Source organism: Centruroides vittatus, unplaced genomic scaffold (assembly GCF_030686945.1).
Source record: "Centruroides vittatus isolate TY-2023 unplaced genomic scaffold, ASM3068694v2 contig_862, whole genome shotgun sequence".
In the NCBI taxonomy this organism is placed as follows: domain Eukaryota; kingdom Metazoa; phylum Arthropoda; class Arachnida; order Scorpiones; family Buthidae; genus Centruroides; species Centruroides vittatus.
Window position 1 is genome coordinate 392,676 of NW_027122562.1, and position 18,856 is coordinate 411,531.

At 29.3% G+C, this 18,856-nt stretch overlaps 1 protein-coding gene across 1 annotated transcript in view; it reads left to right on the forward strand.

The window, feature by feature from the left end:
- Window positions 1-18,856, forward strand: part of LOC136982702 (oxysterol-binding protein-related protein 8-like) — a 30,848-nt gene that overhangs the window by 5,052 nt on the left and 6,940 nt on the right. The window contains exons 2-11 of the mRNA XM_067279276.1: window positions 1,337-1,460; window positions 4,089-4,198; window positions 6,174-6,233; window positions 7,903-8,006; window positions 8,937-9,117; window positions 12,352-12,448; window positions 12,548-12,792; window positions 17,403-17,525; window positions 17,613-17,713; window positions 18,059-18,217. Of these exons, the coding sequence (XP_067135377.1) occupies window positions 1,337-1,460; window positions 4,089-4,198; window positions 6,174-6,233; window positions 7,903-8,006; window positions 8,937-9,117; window positions 12,352-12,448; window positions 12,548-12,792; window positions 17,403-17,525; window positions 17,613-17,713; window positions 18,059-18,217 (1,304 nt within the window). The remainder of the gene's footprint in view (window positions 1-1,336; window positions 1,461-4,088; window positions 4,199-6,173; window positions 6,234-7,902; window positions 8,007-8,936; window positions 9,118-12,351; window positions 12,449-12,547; window positions 12,793-17,402; window positions 17,526-17,612; window positions 17,714-18,058; window positions 18,218-18,856) is intronic.

The window sequence follows — 18,856 nt, forward strand, 5'->3', positions numbered from 1 at the left end:
CTTCAAGAACTCTAATTAAGTAACCACTGATAACTGCCAGAGAAGCATTTTCAATTGTACAGGGAACACTGCAGTCTTGTGTAACAGATTGCAATTTTTGCAAAATAGACAGTGAAGAATCATGCAATTTACAGACTTTATCTTCAACATTATAATTGGTTTCTGTCATAACAGGTAACAACTTTGAGGAGAAAGAAGAGCATGGTGCATTTCCATTCTGTGCAGCCTGTAAGATACCAACTTTTAAAATCATTTGCGTTGTAAGAGATGCTGATCGTGCATCTAATTTGTCATTTCCTCCATTAAACTGACGAATGCAGCTAAAGAATGACTCAATTGGATCACTGTTAAATCTCTCGTCAAAACATATCTGAATTTGACGGTATTCAGCAAGTACTTTACAACATCAACTGTGCTGAGTGTTGTCAGATAGAGAGCTACACAATGAATGTATTTTTATCTATATACCAAGCTGCTGTTGAAGAGAAAGTCCCGTCAACTGTGTATAACTCACGAATAAATATAACAATATACAAGTATAACTATATATAATTATCACAATTTCATAAAATAGCTATACCTGCACACAAAAGTACAAAACGACCAATTCACTGAACGCGTGAGTCTCATCGTTAACTAGCGCCAAAATCTTTCGCAGTGGCGAAAAATGGAAACAGTGTGAATACGGCAATTTTCCTTACGGCGGACGGCCTTACTAGCGAAGCGATCAACTGGCCTTGCTTCGAGTAGGATCGGCTTACTGACGATTTTACAATCGTCAGTAAGCCGATCCTACGTTATTAGCATTTATTAATACAATTTTTAATAAAATATGGTAACAGATAGCGCCACACGCAGTTTTAAAAGTTGCCGGGAAAGTTAAGCAACTCGTTGCTGGATTTTGTTTTGTTAGTCAAAATGATAAGGTAAAGATAACGTTAATTTTATAGTAGTAGGAGTCAATAAGGCCCCCTAAATTTTCTCCAGTCTCGGAGAAAAATCTCCAGCTGTCCCTTCTTGCCGGTTTTTGACTGTTTCTAATTATTCTCGCCCATCCTAATGAAAAAATGACATCCTCCCTTATGAAAAAATGCTGAAGTAAAGCTGAAGAAGTGCCACTTTATGAAAGACAGCAATCATAAATTACCACATTTTGAAATACATCTGATCAGACTAATTATTCTCTAATTATCAGTGTACATTTTTTTAATGTAAGTTGATAAGGTTTCTTGGATGCTGACATAAGTAATAAAATTATTTTATCTTTTAGGATGTTTCTGATTATACTGTTGAATTATTTAAAATACTTGATTTTTTTTTTTGATTTTTTTAACAGTATGAAATTTCTAAATGGCAATTAGAACCTTTGCTGTTTTTGGCTCCATCTGAATTGGCATATAAATGTTGGATTAATGCTCTATCTGTTGTGGCAGAAAAGTTTGTTGAAATAACAAATAAAGGTAAACTTTGATGTTTTATAAATTTATTTTCTAGCTAAAGTTAACATAATAATCTAATAACAATAATCTTTCTCCAGCTAATTATTTCGAAAATTAATATTGTAACTTCCCTAGACTTTTGGTCAATGTATATTAAAGTCAAATTGATGTTAAGTGATGTGCTACTTCCCTGCCTCCTAGATTGTGGAGATGGAAGCTATTGTTATCTTTAATGAAAACAGCATAATTGTCAATTACAAAGTTATAGAGAATGACAAAATATGTAATTTCAACTTTTATTTCAGTAATTGGTATTTCAGAATGAAAGACAGGAGACTAGAACAGGATGTAAAAAAATTGTCCCTAAAGGCATCACTGCTTAACAAGAGTGCAAGTCAGGAGGGACTGAATGTGATATCTGTGCAGCCATGAATAAAATTGAAAAATCCAGTTAAATGGAAAATGCCATAAATACAATCACTGATGTTTACATTTTTTTTTAGTTTACATATTTGAAATAATTACCTTCTACAATGATACATGCTTATATCCGGTGCACAATTTAAAAAATTTCTAGAGGAGTGATTGCTTGGTTTATGTTTGGTATTATCTCATTTTACTATTAGGAATGGATCTCAAGATCATGATAGCAGTACTACTGTATTAGAAAAAGAATTGCAGATGGACTTCCTATTGTAACAATTTTTTGAATCACTTTAAAACATGCATGAAACATCAGAAGGGTACTAATAAACAACTGTCTCAACCAGGTTTCTATCAATAGTTATCTTAAGCATTCCAAAACTGCTGTCAAACAGTACTGACAGCAGTAGGTAAGCAAACACAGAAAAATAAAAGTGTGCTATTGGAAAGCAAAACAAAATGACTGTATATACTCCTTGTGGTGTTTGTTGGAAAAAATTCATGCAATTTAGATGTCAAGTGATAATTACACAGTAACACTTATAAATCAACTTTGTAATTTGTGTAAAATGAAACTTGTAGTTTTACAAGAGTAAAATTTTCAAAACCCAGGGGTTTGATAAGAAGGAGGATCTGGGCATAGGAGGAGGAGGAGGGTCTACAAAGCTGGGGATATGAAAGATAGAATAGAAAATCCACTTTATCTCCTTTTCAAATTGTATCCCACTTGTATCTTTGAAACTATAGAACTCTACATAGTAACATTTCATTTATTATGATATCATAAGCAACCAAATGCAGGCATTCTAAGTAGGTACAGTACATAAACTGAAAGAAATATACACATCACTGATTTTTAGTATTTTTCATTCAACTGGATTTATATATTGTGTGAATGTCATATTTATTCCCACATTGTTGTTATAGAAGAAAAGTTGAAATATATGTTACATATTTATCACTCTTTGCAACTTTTATAATTGACATTAATGACCTATTTCTATTATGGGTTTGATAGTTTCTATTTCCCACTTCCTAAAGGAGAGGATGCAGTTTGTAGCACCATCATTTAGTATATATATTTGACTAGCATAAATTGGCAAAAGGTTCATAGTAGTTATACCATTTGTTTTCAAAATAATTAGCTAGGGAAAACATTGTTTAAATTAATCTAATATGAAATGATAACTAATAAAAAAAAAACAGCAAGTCAAATTCATTGATTCTCAGCAACCAACAACTCTTCAGAGAATATAATCTCTCTTACATTTATTGATTCAACTTGGATTGGATTATCAAATTACTATTACTATGCTAAACATCAGAATATTCTCTTCCTATAAAATTTGAAATATTTATCCACAAATTTTATTCAAAATGAAATATAGTCTTTCCTTAATTCTACAATGAAATTAATTCCAAGACATACCATGAATTTAAAATTGAATTTTAAGTTTATTTTATGGAAGAAGACATTTTTCAATTATCAATTTTATTAAGTTCAGAACTTAAAAAGCAATATAAATGTCATGAAATAAGTAATATTTGGCAGCTGTATTTCCATGTTTTGCATTCACAAATACAATAGCAATTTCTTTTAATGCTGCATCATAGTTTTGTCTTAAAGCCATTTTAAATGTTAAAAAGACGTTTAAACAATTGTTACTAGAAAAATTCATTTGAACTGATGTGATGACCATTGAGTAGTAAGGCCAAAAACATCTATTACTGGTGTATGACAAGCCATTTTATCTCTTGGCAATGAATGTTATTTGTTCTTTTGGACAGCAAATGTCAGATTCATTTCTATTTCAGACAACTAAAAACAGGCAAAGAGTACATCTTAGAATTGAAGAAATGAAATACATATAAATAATTGCTTTAAGTGAAGCACTATAAGGAAAACAAATGTGCAAACGTTAACAATTTACAAAAGTTTTATAAACCCTGTAAAATTATATTGAAGATGAAAAATTAATTTCAGTAATTAATTTATCTTCAATATGTTTGTACTATCTCTTCATAGCAATTCATTCTAGCCAAGTATTCTTTCTTACTAAGTCTGAAGATTTTTAAAAATAATATAAAGAATTATTATTAAAAGTTTTCATTCTGTTAATAAATAAATAAGCTTATCATTATTTCAAAAATCTTAAAATATATTTTAGAAATTTAATCTGATAATTTATTTGCTACATAATTGGTTTTTTTAATCATATATTTTAGAAGTTGAAACATCTGCAAAAGAAACAACAATGAACACTATTTTAGCAGATAAAGATTCAATGGAAAATCCAAAAATAGTTGAAACTATTTATGTGGAAAGAGTTTTACAAGTTAATAATTTTATTTATTTTATTTAAATTAATTAAAATTAAGTTAATTAAATAATTAATTTAAAAAAAAATATATGACAGATAACACTTCTAAAAGTTAAGCACAAATTATTACAGTATATATTAATTTTTAATATTACATTTACTAACTGAATATTCAGTAAACAATTATATTTAATTCTTTCTTATTCATTTAATAGTTGAAAAATTCATTCAAAATCTGTTAAACTACCTTTTTGATGAGTGCTTTTCAAATTGTAAATATCTTGATTATAATAAATTGACTTTGAAAATAGATTGATTGTAGAATAGGGTTTCTGCCTATTGTTTCCGTTCCTGTATGTTGAGCCTTTTCTTTTCTAGTTCCAGGGACTCTGCGGACTATATATTTATTATTTGTGAAAATTATGATTATGAAAAATTTTTTTTTTAATTATATTTATCACGTTTCAATAAATTTTATTGGCATTTTAATATATTTATGGAATGAATTAAACAGAAGCTTTAAATTAAAATAAAAAGTTTTACTGTTATTACAGACTGGGGTGATTTTGTCTCCTGGGTACTATTCTCAGTGTTGCCTAGTGCTAAAATTTGTTCCGTTATATCACCTCTTGTTTTTAATGTTTACATCATTAATATACTGACATTTTTCAATGTTGTTTTAGCCTATATGACTTGTTTTATAATGTATTTTTTCAGTTGATGAGGATTTTTCATTTAATTTTTTTGGATTGAAAAGTTTTAGAAATCTCAAGTATGTTTGCAATATATATTTGAAGCGTGCAATGCCATAATGTTGTAAATGCCAAAAAACAAACTTTTCAGGAGAGAGAAAAAACACTTTTTCTAATGAACAAATTTTAATCAAATGCTAAAAAAATTATTTTAACAATTTACACTTTGGAATAAAACATTGGGTTTAATTTCAAACACCTAAGTATGATGGTAAGGAAACAAAAAAAGTTTAAAAACAGAGTTAGAGCCATAACGTTGTAAATGCCAAAATTGTGCAAGTGCATAAAGTTGTAAATGCCAAAAACAATTACAATCATAAAATTAATGTTTCTACAGCTGAAAAACGGTTTTGAATACCAAAAACTTACATTTAAATTATTAAACACAATTTACAAATTCAATATCAATTTTAACATTAAAAACTGGCAATAATCTATTAGTGACTGCTTCCTGGCTTCAACAATGTGAGCCCACAGTTTTGATACTTGAACTGGGCTGTAATCTCTATCAATTGTAATATAATTATGATAAATAAAGGAAAATATAAACAATAAGGTATTAATTTAGTGTAATAAAAGTTAAAATGTATTTAAAAACTTCAAATTTGAAAGATTAATGGAAGTCCGAATATCATTTTGAAATATCAAATAATAAGATGATACAGGTTAACTATTAATAAACTGGGATTCAGTTATCCGGTTCTGCGTAAAAAACTCACTGTGTTACAAATTGGAATAACAAAATGATGTAAATGTAAACCGTAACATTTTACACGCCAAAAGTCACGTGGCTTGAACTTTGGCACTTAAAACGTTATGGCTTGCACATAAATTCATCTTCAAAATATAGCCACTTAGAGTGCCACAATTGCCACAATATTTTTTTGTAGGAAAAAACATTGCATTTAAAATTCATTTCTTCAATAAAACGTATTTTGAGAAAAATGGCATTTACAACCTTATGGCATTGCACGCTTCATTTATCATCAAAAATTGATTAGAAAAAGTTCTGTAGTTAATCCCTGATGATTATATAAGCCAATAATACTTGAAATTCCTAAAAATTTTTGCTCTAAGAAAAACAACTTTAATTGTTTTTACATTTGAGAAATTCTTAACTGAATTTTTAACATTAAAATTTCTTCAATTCAAATGTAGGTGTTATGATTTTGATCAAATATTAAACTTTATTCTATATATTATGAATTACTTTTAATGATTAATGTTATATATTTTAGAAACAAAATACTGAAGAAACAATGGATTTAGGCAAAATGATTTGGTCTTTACTATCCAAGGTAACCAATAACATTTTTCATGAAATAGGTTAAAGTTTAGTACTTTTTAATATACAGTGCTTTATTATATCTTTTACATAACTGTAATTGTAGTTTCTAAATATTACTATTATAAAAATAATTTTAGAAACTAAAGTAAGTTGAACGAGTTAAACGAGAATGATGTCATCGTTATTCTTATTTCATTGGACTTTTCGACTGATTCATTTATAACTAAATGGCTGTTTCTAAAATCGAAGATATGAATGTTGCTAGTGCAGCCTTATCCAAAATATTTTTCTTAGATTGCTTTGGGTGGACAGTTATTTCTATCATTTCACTTTTTAATTCACAGTTTAAACACTCGAGTAGATTTAGAAACATCGATATTGTTAGGTGCCATTTTCTTAATGAAGTGAACTAACTCTTTCCTTTGTGAACTTTGTTAGAGTTTTGTTCGAAACGTCATCACTGCAGAGCATGCGCACTGAGTGAGACTACTACTTTTTGACTGATTCGTTACTAACATGTTTAACTTGTTCGACTTTATGAATGTACTCTAAGACCCTCTTGGATCTTATGACAAAGGATTTTCTGATACAGAAATTTAAAATTAGAATTTATTGTGCTCTTATGGAGTGGATTACATTATTTTGATAAAAAGCAGTATTCTGTTTTGACATGATTTTTATTTCTATATCAAGAAATAGTTTTTAGTTGAAAAAGCTGAAAATAAACTGCAAAAAATAAAATGATATAATGATTTATCACTCAAATTTGATAGAAATTATAGAATTAAATAAAATCAAATGAGAGAAAGAAGAAAACTAATCAAATTTATTATATTTCTATCAAATGAGCAAGATAATATCTTATTCAGCAATTGATGGAAATAAAAAACTCAAACTATATTTACAACCAAGAATTAATTATTATTAGAGTCAAGAAGGAACCAATTAGTTTATTTATATCTGTATATAATTATATAGCCAGTCAACTGAATTTTTGAGATTCCTTGAATACTTTTGTGAAATTAAAAGAATTTTTCACATAACATGCTGTTATATTAACATGTAAAAATATATTTTATAAATAAAAGATGTAAATAAAGTTTCTACTAAGTTAATAAATATTTCCTATTCTCAGTATTTGCTATTATTTCTAAACATGTATATAGTTTAACTTGTTTGAAATTAAACTATGTAAATAGTGTTTAATTATACAGTTTATATAGTTTACAGTGTTTAATTACAGTTTATATAATTAACAATGAAATTGGATGTCAAGTCCATCCCAAGTACCAAAATTATTTGACACTTTCTATAACTTTAGCCAATGCCCTTATTGAAAAGTTAGATTTGAAATAAAGCTCATCAACTTTCTCTGTTCTTCCTTAAATCTTATTTTTTTTATTCTCATTTCCCTTTTACTATATACATTTCTTTTTTTATTTGAACCTCCCATCTTCATCAGGGTCTTATTCCTGAAAGTTTAATTCCAAGAACAGATCTAGATGGATATTCTTCCTTGTCTTAACATGGCCATCCAATTAGTTTATATTTTAGTTTTATTGCCTGCAGGCTTATGGCTTAACTTATAATTTTGAATCTTGATTATAAATGCGAGTAAAACAATATATATTTCAAGTCATAATTATCTGAGAGTAATGAAACACATTTCTATCATTTAGTTTCGAGAAGGAAACAACTTTTCTCTTCCAATCAGCTTATTAGAACCAAGATCTTCTCTTGATAAATTTGCCGACAGTTTTCTTCATATTGATATTCTCAGCGAGTGAGCAATTTTTAACATTTTATTATTATTCTAATGATTTTATTTATGGAGCAATAATAATATGGAATATATATAATTACTGAATCACAATCATTGATATATACTAAATTATAAATAATAATGTTTACAATTTTAATCAGTCCCATAGCCAGGAATAATAATAATAATATATAATTTAATTTTAGAGCTTCTATAATAACAAGACAAACTTTTCTTTATTCCAGCAAAATATTAACAGATAAACAAATGTTTTTGATCACATTGACTGCTCTACTTCAAGTCAGTTACAACTTACAAATGTGTTCTACAGTAGAGCGTCGTTTATCCAAATGAATTGGGGACTGGGGTTGTTCGGATAACTTTTTTTGGATAACCGATTATGTACGAAAAAATATATTAACCTATCCCATGTTGAAATTTTTCTCCGTTGCGTGTTGCTTTGCATTGAATTTTCGTCGATTTTAAGCCTAATGAAAATTTTTATAATAATAATCGTGGCTATTGTATCATTAAAAATTATTTCTTTATTTTCTACAAACAAAATAAATATATTGAAAAATATAAAAACAAAAAAAATTATACTTTAGAAGTAAATTATACTTTTAATCTAGTATCAAAAACATTTGATTCAGCACGACACAGTCCGACTGGAAAGCTTTCGGTTAATCGGCTGTTGGATAAACGACACTCTACTGTATTTTGGAATGTTCTATAACATTTGAACCAAATTTCAATATTTAAAATGTAATTCTAGTTTACAAAATTGATTAAATTAAATTAACAAATATATATTTTCTATAAAAATGTTGTAGTCAATGTTAAATTGGATCACTATAACGACCTTTCTTCTTGGGGTTATCTGGAATAAAGAAAAGGTTGTCTTGTTGTTTTTATCCAGTATTTCTAGTTTGAATTCTTAATTTGTTTTAGAGCTGCTATAGAAAAAGACCCATTGACAAGAATGAAATTAGTTGTTAAATGGTATTTGTCAGGATTTTATCTCCAGTCAAAAAGTCTCAAGAAGCCATATATTCCAAAAATGGGTGAAGCATTTCGATGCTTTTGGTACCATCCAAAAACAGATAGTAAGACATTTTTTTTAGCAGAACAGGTAAGCATACTGGAAACTGTACTTAGAATCTTATTAAACAAAGTAGAAAATACTTCCATCAAACTTTTTTCTATATTTACTGGATGTACCAAGTGAACTATTTGATTATTTTTCATTTATGTAATAAATATAGATGGGTGGTACATTTTCTCTGGTCCATCATAAACCACTGCTCCCAAATAAGTGTAAAAAACAAACTAATTGAAAATATAGAAAATATCATATGCACAGTTGCTGTGAGTGTAGGGGAGACAAGGGGGATATGGGACACTGGGAAGAGTGGGACACTTGAATTTTCTGATTTCCTATTTATTTATTGTAATTCTTTATTTGTCTCCAAGAGAGAGTGGCTGCACTTGTATTTTCTTATAAAATGGCTGATGAATTGTTTCAGCAGACGAGGCTTTAGAAGAGAAAATTACATTATACTGCTCCAGGTAAATATTAATACCAGTATCTTTATGCAATCTAAAATTTTATGTTAAAGATAACTTTTAGTGCTCAATACAGGAATTGAAAGCAGTATTTTAATAGTACAATTTTGTTATATACTTTCTTGCTATTTCCACCATATGTCTAGTTATAGCAAGTATAATACAGTCAAACCTGTTTTTATGCGGTGGATAGGGACCGCATAAAAAAAAAAATCGCACGAAACTTCACGAGTGGCTTTAAAAAATAGTTTTCGCAACACAATTAAAAAAATATTTTTTTATGCGGTCAATAGGGACCGCATAAAAAAAGTCTCACATAGAAAATAACTCAAAACCGTACGAAATAGAATTTATTGACAACAGATGTCAGCACTTGACTGCATCATCTTGTCTATCGTCTGTTTTACATATTTTTGTCCAGGTGGTGTTTTGTTGACTTAAAAAATAAATTATTTCATTTTTCGCATATTCATGCAATAATATTACTATAATAAGTTCATTTATGCTCTAATAAGTTTATCTAGCTATAATAAGTCAACGTGAGACATGACAAATCACACGAGACTAGTCGCCAACTATACCGCACAAATAAAAAATCGCATAAAAAAAATCGCACAAAAAAGACCGCATAAAAACAGGTTCGACTGTACAAAACCTCCCAGTAGAAAGGTCTGGGACACTGCATAATAGGGAGGAATGGGACAGTGTCCCACTCCTCCTTAATAATAATTTTTCTGATGTGGTGTTAAATTTTATAGTCATTGTTTTTATTTTCAGTAAACTTGCCACATAAATGGAAGAAGAAAGATCCAACAAAATCAACACCACCCAACAGTGTCATTCTTCATGCAGTGAACATGGTATGTGACAAGGAAAAGAGTATAAGGAAAATTACAAAAGCCACGAATTTATCAAAATCAACACTAGCAAGACATTAAAATTTAATAGCTTTTCATATAGTCTGTAGTATTCCAGTCTAACCTCATTTGTGGAATGGTTTTCTCTGGAAGAAGAAGAAGCAAAATTAAGAAATTACTTGCTTAGTGAAAGGAAAATGCAATATGGTCTGACAACAGTAAGAAATTTGTCATATGAGTTTGCTGCTGCCTTGAATAAAGCATATCCCAGTTCATAGAATTTCAATAAAACTGCAGGATATGACTGGTTCAAGCGGTTTATGGGACGTCATTTACAGCTTTCGTTGCAATCACCAGAAGCCACTAGCTTAGGAAAAACTACTAGCTTCAATAAGAAGAATATTGATGACTTCATAGACAAACTGAAATCTATTTATGAAAAATATATCAATTTATCTTCATATAATGTCCAATAAATATTTGCAGTGATTGTTGGTTCATTTTCTTATGTTCTGTTAAATGTTGATTCACAATATTCTGAATAAATTGTTTATTTATAATCATGTGGTAAAATTTTCTTTTAATACCTCAAATCAAGCATTTCAAGGAAATACTGCTGTAAAATACTATAATACTTTACAGCAAAACCTTGTGCTGATAGTATTAACTATCTCAGTAAAACTAATGTTGTATAGACACACACATCAGTAATAACTATTTATATTTGCTAAATAAGTATTTTAATACCAATTTTATGTGAATTTGTTATCCTTTTATGAACTGTCCCACTCCTCCCTAATAAAAGGGAGGAGTGGGACATTTGTCACAGCATGCAAAACATAATTTTTCTACCAAATGATAGCATTGAAACTTCCAATACTTTTCAGAAGATACAGATGGTTCAAACTAACAAGCTAAAAAAAGAAAGACTTAATAGTTCTTTCATTGTTTATGTTTTTAACATACTTTTTCCAAAAGTGTCCCATTCCTCCCCTATACTGTTGGCTAATGTGCTTAGATATGGCATCCTGACTATTCATAGTTATGGTTTCAAACTGGATTCTGTGAAAGGTGCCTAAGGAATTGCCTGATTTTTATTTAGAACTAGCAGACCTGGCCAGGCGTTGCTGTGGCTCAAAATGTATCTATTATAAATGTATAACGCCTCCCCCGTGGGGGGAATTTTAAAAAATCCCTTCTTAGTGTACATTCTCTTGACGTACCCTATTAAAACGCAATTAAAAACGCAAAAAACCGCATCTAAAATAGTATAATAGAAGCCAAGTTCTTCACGGTAAGCCTTAATCCTGTCCCTCTCCCCCGCAAGGGATTATCGAAAAATCCCTTTTTAGTGTATATTCTGTTGACGTAACCTATTAAAACGCAATTAAAAACGCAAAAAACCCGCAGCAAAATAGTATAAATAGAAGCCGAGTTCTTCACAGTAAGCCTTAATCTGTCCCTCTCCCCCCAGTGGGGGGAATTTCGACATGTATATTATGCACGTGCGTATTCGAATGCAACGTGGTGTCAAAATTTCAAAGGAATCGGTAGGAACAAACAAACGTTATATTTTATTTATATAGATAGATAGAAAATGATCTGCTTTAGTCCATTCTCACAGAAAAGCATAATGCCTCACAGAAAAGCAAACTTAAGTCGTCGGAAGTTAGCGCCATCTGTTGGACATGAAAGGCTTAATCCATATATAAATATATTTTTGAAAGGGGGGAAATGGTGGTCTTTACATATGCCACAAACCTTCGCGGGAGTGTATTAAACAACTTTCCGAAGTTTCATGGCAATCGGATAAATGGTGTGGTAATGCATGAAGGACAGACACACACACACACACATTCGTTTTTATATATATAGATGTGGAATTTGTCATTAATAATTTATTATATATTTTCTAAACATACTTATTCTGAAATATATTTTAGATATCTGATAAACCTCAAGAAGTTGCCATTCATATTATCAATCAAAAAGATGGATTTAGACTTAATGGAAGCTTCATTGTTAACTTATCATTTAGTGGTAAATATACTATATATTAGATAATTTTCATATTCAGAGTTACATTTTTCATATTCACATATTTTAAATTTAATCCAAATTGCTATTTATTATTTACAGGAAATACTGTGACTCTGAAAGTAGAGGATAAGAATTATCATGTAACTCTCTTACCATTTAAAGAAAAATATACTTTGGCTATGCCATACATCCAAATGAGTGGTATTTTAACTGGAAATATAGTTATTGAATTAGGAGGAGAAATAAAAATAGCTTGTGATAAAACATTATACAATACAATTTTAAATTTTAAATTAAAAGTACATAAATATTCCTTCAAAGTTTTAATCTTCAAAATTTTTAAAGTTAAATCTTTTAAATTAAATAACATAATATTAAATTTAATTTTTAAATTTATATAAAATATTTTAAAATGATAATTATATAACATAAATGTAATTTTATTAATAATCTATAAATTTAATAACTATTATCTTGATTATCATTTCATATTTGGTTTCCTAAAAAGTCTTCAATTTTTGAAAAGAAATATTTTTTTTTCTTTAAAAAATTAAATATTTCTTAAACATATTTTCTAAATCTGATTTTTTAATGTATTTTTTAAATCTATATTTTGGATGAGTAAACAATAAAATCATACTCATTAATGATAAAGTTTAAATTATCATTAGATGTTAAATGAAGATATAGCATATATAACACAGGTCAACAGTGATTTTGGTGCCAGGCTGATTTCATATGAATTTGATGTCCTGAATTAAAATATGGCATTAGTTTTTTCCTAGGAGCTCTAATTTTTAAGATATAGCATTTTAGCGAAATATTGCTAAATTTTTGCATGTGGATACGCAAGATACGCATGTGGTGAGTGATTCAACAAGAGAATATAACACACATATGTTCTCGTCACCCGTGTTTATTTTCTTTACAGGATTCTTTTATAATTCTGACACCTCGTTCTTCCCGTTAACTTTTTTACATATAATTCCTGCAGATATTCTGGTAGAATCGTTAAGCAACCTCGCGACAAAAAATATTCACCGCGGTACAAAAATAAGGAACTATGACTAAATACTTAAAACTACTTATACAAATAAAAAAGAGAGAAGAAAAGATAGACAATAGGATAGTTGGATATATGATAATAGAAAAGAATGGATACCCAAAGTGTTGACGATCTTGGGGTGATAGTGGCGCTTGCTAGATTATTAATTTTCCGAATTGTAGAAATTGTTGATTTTAGACATCTATCCGATTCTCTGAAAAAGCTTCTCGAGGTCCCTAGATCAGGATATATTTTGAATTTCTCTTGAATGCTAGATTAGGCTTGTTGTCTCCTTTGTTCTCCAGTTGATGCCAGAACAACCTGGAGGTCTTCATAGCACGTCCTATCTCTCCAACGTCCAAGCCAAAAAGTGACTGTCTTGTCCTACACTTAGCTCTCAGGCTACCGCTTTTTCTTTGTCTTGTAATTAGGTCACCACCATTTGAACAGGGAACGGTTAGGGAAGAAGTGATAGACAAAAGAACTAACAAAGAGGAAAAAATGGAATAAATACTAAGAATAATACATACAATAATATACAAAATAAGGTATATGACCACAATATACATTTCAATATCTTAAGTTAAATCCATGGATCGAATAAAAAAACTAAACACGGAATTTTTATTATTATATTATGGAAATATTATACTATACAAAGATAGAGGAAAAAGTCATCAATAAAACTAAATAGTTACACATTGAGGAAGCTTCTTTTCCGTGACTTTCGTGAATGTATTTTGGAACAGTCCCTTTTTAAACTCCAGCAGTAATCTGCCATCATATGCATATCACATCCTCCTTGGTAGCGGTCCTCCATAGTTTTAATATCCTGGTGAAATCTTTCACCTTGTTCTTCACTGGTGTCTCCTAAATTTTCAGGAAAACGGTCTAAGTGACTGTGTAAATAGTGCATCTTAATACTCATATTACACCCAAGGGATTTGAAACTGTTAAGCATCTCATTTACCAGTTCAACATAGTTTTCAGTTTTGCATTTGCCTAGAAAATTTCTGACAACTGCAACAAATGAAGTCCTGGCTTTTCGCTCAGTCCTTCATTCATCAAATTTTTGAAGGCAGGATAGTTAATGAGTTGTCTTATTTGTGGGCCGTCAAATATTCCTGCTTTAATTTTTTCCATACTCAACTGAGGCATTTTCTTCCCTATATATGCAAAACATGATCCGTTCTTATCAAGAGCCTTTACAAACTGCTTCATTAGGCCTAGCTTGATATATGCAGTGGAGGAAAGATGATTTTCTCTCATTCAACTAAGGGGTTGTTAATGACATTTTTTTCTCCTATTTCCATGTTTTCTCTCTTAGGCCACTCTTTTCTAACCCAGTGGTGTGTTTTGTCTCTGCTATTCCACAGGCACAAGAAGCAAGGATATTTGGTGTAGCCAATTTTCTGTCCAAGGAAAAAGTTTACCATTTTTAAGTCTACACAAATTACCCATTGATGTTCATGATACTTTATCTTCTCCAAGACCAAAGCTATGGGGTTATATTCTTCTTTCATTTTCGTTGAGTGAGCAATTGGTATTGAACCATATTTGTTCCCATTGTGTAGGAGGACACATTTCAAACTTCATTTTGAGCTGTCAATAAATAGGCATCAATCATCTGAAAAACATTCAAGAAGACCCATTTTTTCTAAGAGTCCTCTAATTTTTGTGACAAAACACAAGATTGTTTTCTTGAGAGAAGATGGATAGCAGATCCTTTTCTCTTGTACAGTAAAAAGTAATTTTGGTTCCTTGCTCCAGTAAATTTTTCTCGTTCAACCTGGAAGCCAATAATTCAGAAGCTTCTTTTGTCAGGTTGAGATCTCTGATAAGGTCATTTAACTCATCCTGGTTGAAATGTTGAGGAATTGATGACATTCTCTTGTAATCACAGTCATTTTCATTAGGATCAGAGGGATACTTGTCCTCACAGAGGATGGTAGCTGGTGAAACAATGGAATCGGCACTTTTTCTGAGTGAGGGACCGGGCATCTTGCAGAGACTAAATCAGGATAAGTCCACTTGCTATGGTTGTTACGATTGATTCCATTAATATTTACTAGGCAGAAATAACAGTCATTGAAGTGATTTTTGAGTTCTTTCCAAACCATCGGTACGCCAAATTTCAGACTTTTTCTTTTCCCGGTAGTCCACTGTCGTAAATGTTCTGTACAAGTTTTACAGACCTGATGTGGTGCCCAGCTTTTATCCTGATCAAGCCTAACACCAGAGTACAAGATAAGCTCTCTTTACAAAGTCACTAACAGTTTTTCTGTTTTCTTTTAACATATATTCTCTGCATATGTAGCAAAACACATCAGAATGATTTACACAACTTCTTCTACTTGAACTTATTTTATTTCTATTTAATAACACAAATAAAAGCATCTAGAACACAGTACGTTTTAGGTTAACTTTATAACAACTCTTGCCTTAACACAAATATCACGAGAGGCCAACTTCGATCTATATACTGCGGCTAGAACGTACAAACTTACCTCAACTCTAGTTGAAGCATTGAATGTCAATTCGTTACTGGATGCTTACTTCATCTGGCAGATTTACTTGGAACTAATTGGATGACAGACTGACAATGGGGAAAATTACAGGAACCAATCGTTGCATATGTGATTTAGAACTGTACAAACTGGGATTAGAGCTGCACATTTCGTGTAGCACTGTACACTAAAAAACAGTGATCTACAAAAGTAGAGCTGATAGAGAAAAACTGATTTCATATTTGGATTCAGTGACCCAAATATTGCTAAAATCCTAGGCACCAAAAATTTTTTTTGTAGGCTTGTATAATTAAATACAGTGTAATTAGATATCACTAATAGTTATATACTGGTACCTTAATTTTATATAATTTTACAACAACATTATCTCAATTTTATATGATTCTACAATTAATTATGTAAAAACTGCAATCATCATTTTTAATTAAAATATTTTAACTTATCATAAATAATGATTGGGCTGTAATTTGAAAAAATTAATATCTAAATTTCCACTGTTGTCCAAGTGTCTGACTGACTGTTCTTCCTTAATCTTGAGAATGGAGTTAGATAGATGAAAGTTGGGAACAGATGTGGAAAGTTTAGAGACAGGAAGCCCCAATTACCTATATATGAACTTCTGGTGCAAACTGGAAGTCATGTTATTTTAATTCAAAAATTTTCTCCTAAAAGAGCCTGGCACGACTTTATTTAACAGGTACAGGGGAAAGACACTACAAATTTGAGATGGAGAACATACATTTTAAATTGAATAAATTAAGAATATGATTAAAAATTGCAGTTTAATATTGTGACAATGTCACAATAAATAATTTCTTGTCCTTACATCTCCTCAACAAATTACACAATTTAAAACTAGCAATCAAAATATCTGTATAAGAAATAGAATTCAAACTTATTGATGGTGTTGCTATACTCTTTACTAGCCATCAGAAGAAGCCTTTGAAATAAGGAATTGATTGAGAACGAGAATAGTTATTACTTTTCGTCCAAATGTAAAATAGGATGTGTTAGAAAACTTGAGCTGTTAGTTTCGCAGGACAAATCCAATAAAATGAATATGTTTTAAACCACTATTTCAACTCAATCATTTCTTGTTCATTATTTCAATAAATACAAAATTTATCATACCAAATTTGAACTTTGGAACAATAATTAATAATAATTTTATATTGAATTATATTAATTTTATAACAAAATAAAATTTAATACTAAAAATTTTTATAAATTAAGAATAAAATTTTGTCATTTAAATGACCTACACTGAAATATTTGAAAATATCTCATATATTTAATTTTAGAATGTGATTTGATTGTTTCTGCATAAAAACAGTTTTAAATTATATCATATATACTTGTCTGATGTATTATAAATTTCTAGACTTTATTTGGTAATTCTGAATATGATGAGATACATGGAACAATTAATTCTAATTCATCAATAATTGCTATAATTAAAGGACATTGGAATGATTCAATTTTATTGGAAGATAATCAAACTCATGTATATAACTTTGTCAGAATTTTAAAAATTATTTTTATATAATCAAAACCTTTCTTGTAATATTATTTGAATATTTATTTATTCAAGAAAACACAATGTTTTTGGAATCCAACTCCTGATATTCGAAAAAAAGGACTTAAACAGTTTGTAGTGCCTATTGAAGAACAAACAGAATTTGAATCAGAAAAGTAATTAAAAAATTTTCCTTTTATGTGTAAAACAATTATTTTATAAGGAAAAACTTTTGATTTATTTTAACAAATTACATTAATTACTTAACACAAACATGCAGAAAACATATGGAAATATATTATTATTAAAACTATTATCTTTTACTGGTTTTTTTCATTTATTTTTTAGCAAATAAATTGTGTTCATATAACTTACCTGTATTACATTTTTTAATTTAAGAAAGCATTAATTTTTTTATAAAAATTAAAACTTATTATAATTATATAATATCTCATATATAAATTATGACATATTATTATTATTATAATTATAAAATTTTATAATTTTGAAAATATTACTAGATTATGGTTACCATTGACTGAAGCCATATTTAAAAATGATCAACAAGCTGCTGATTATCAATTTGCTGAAATAGTTAAAAAGGTTCTAAATCCAGAGAAGAAGCCAAAATATTTCATCCAGGATAAAGATACTCAGACATGGATATATAAATATATAGAGTAAGTATCATAACAACTAATATACAGTGGAACCTCATGTAACGAGCATAATAAATTCCAGAGTTTTACTTGTAATGCAAAACACTCGTTAAACGAAACAATTTTTCCCATAGAAATTAATGTAAAATACAATAACGTATTCCATGCCGAAAAAATACCCAAATGTTTTATCTATAACATTTATTCAAAAAAAAATTGTACAATATACACTGTTAAGGAGCATGACTCATCATTATCTTTTCTTTTAGTGTGGAATGAACCATTCTGGAATGAGAATTCAATTTGCAGAAACAGAAAAAAAAAATCACAGCTAATATGTTTGATAAACACTCCAAACAATATGCCAAAATCTTGGGTTATGTAAATGCTATAATTAAATATTAAAAATTAATTAATTTGACTAGGGGTAGGCTGTTATGTTTTCATCTCTTATTAAATTTTTAATTCAGACATTTCTAAAATTTAATTTGGAATCGGTCGTTAAATTTAATGACCCAAGAATTTGGCATATCGTTTGGCGTATTTATTATATAACAGGCTATGGTTGTCGATGTTTATAAGTAATGTGTGAACACAAGTTTAGAAAAATAAGTGATCACAAGTGACACTAAGACACTAGCGGAATGAGTGCTAAACACA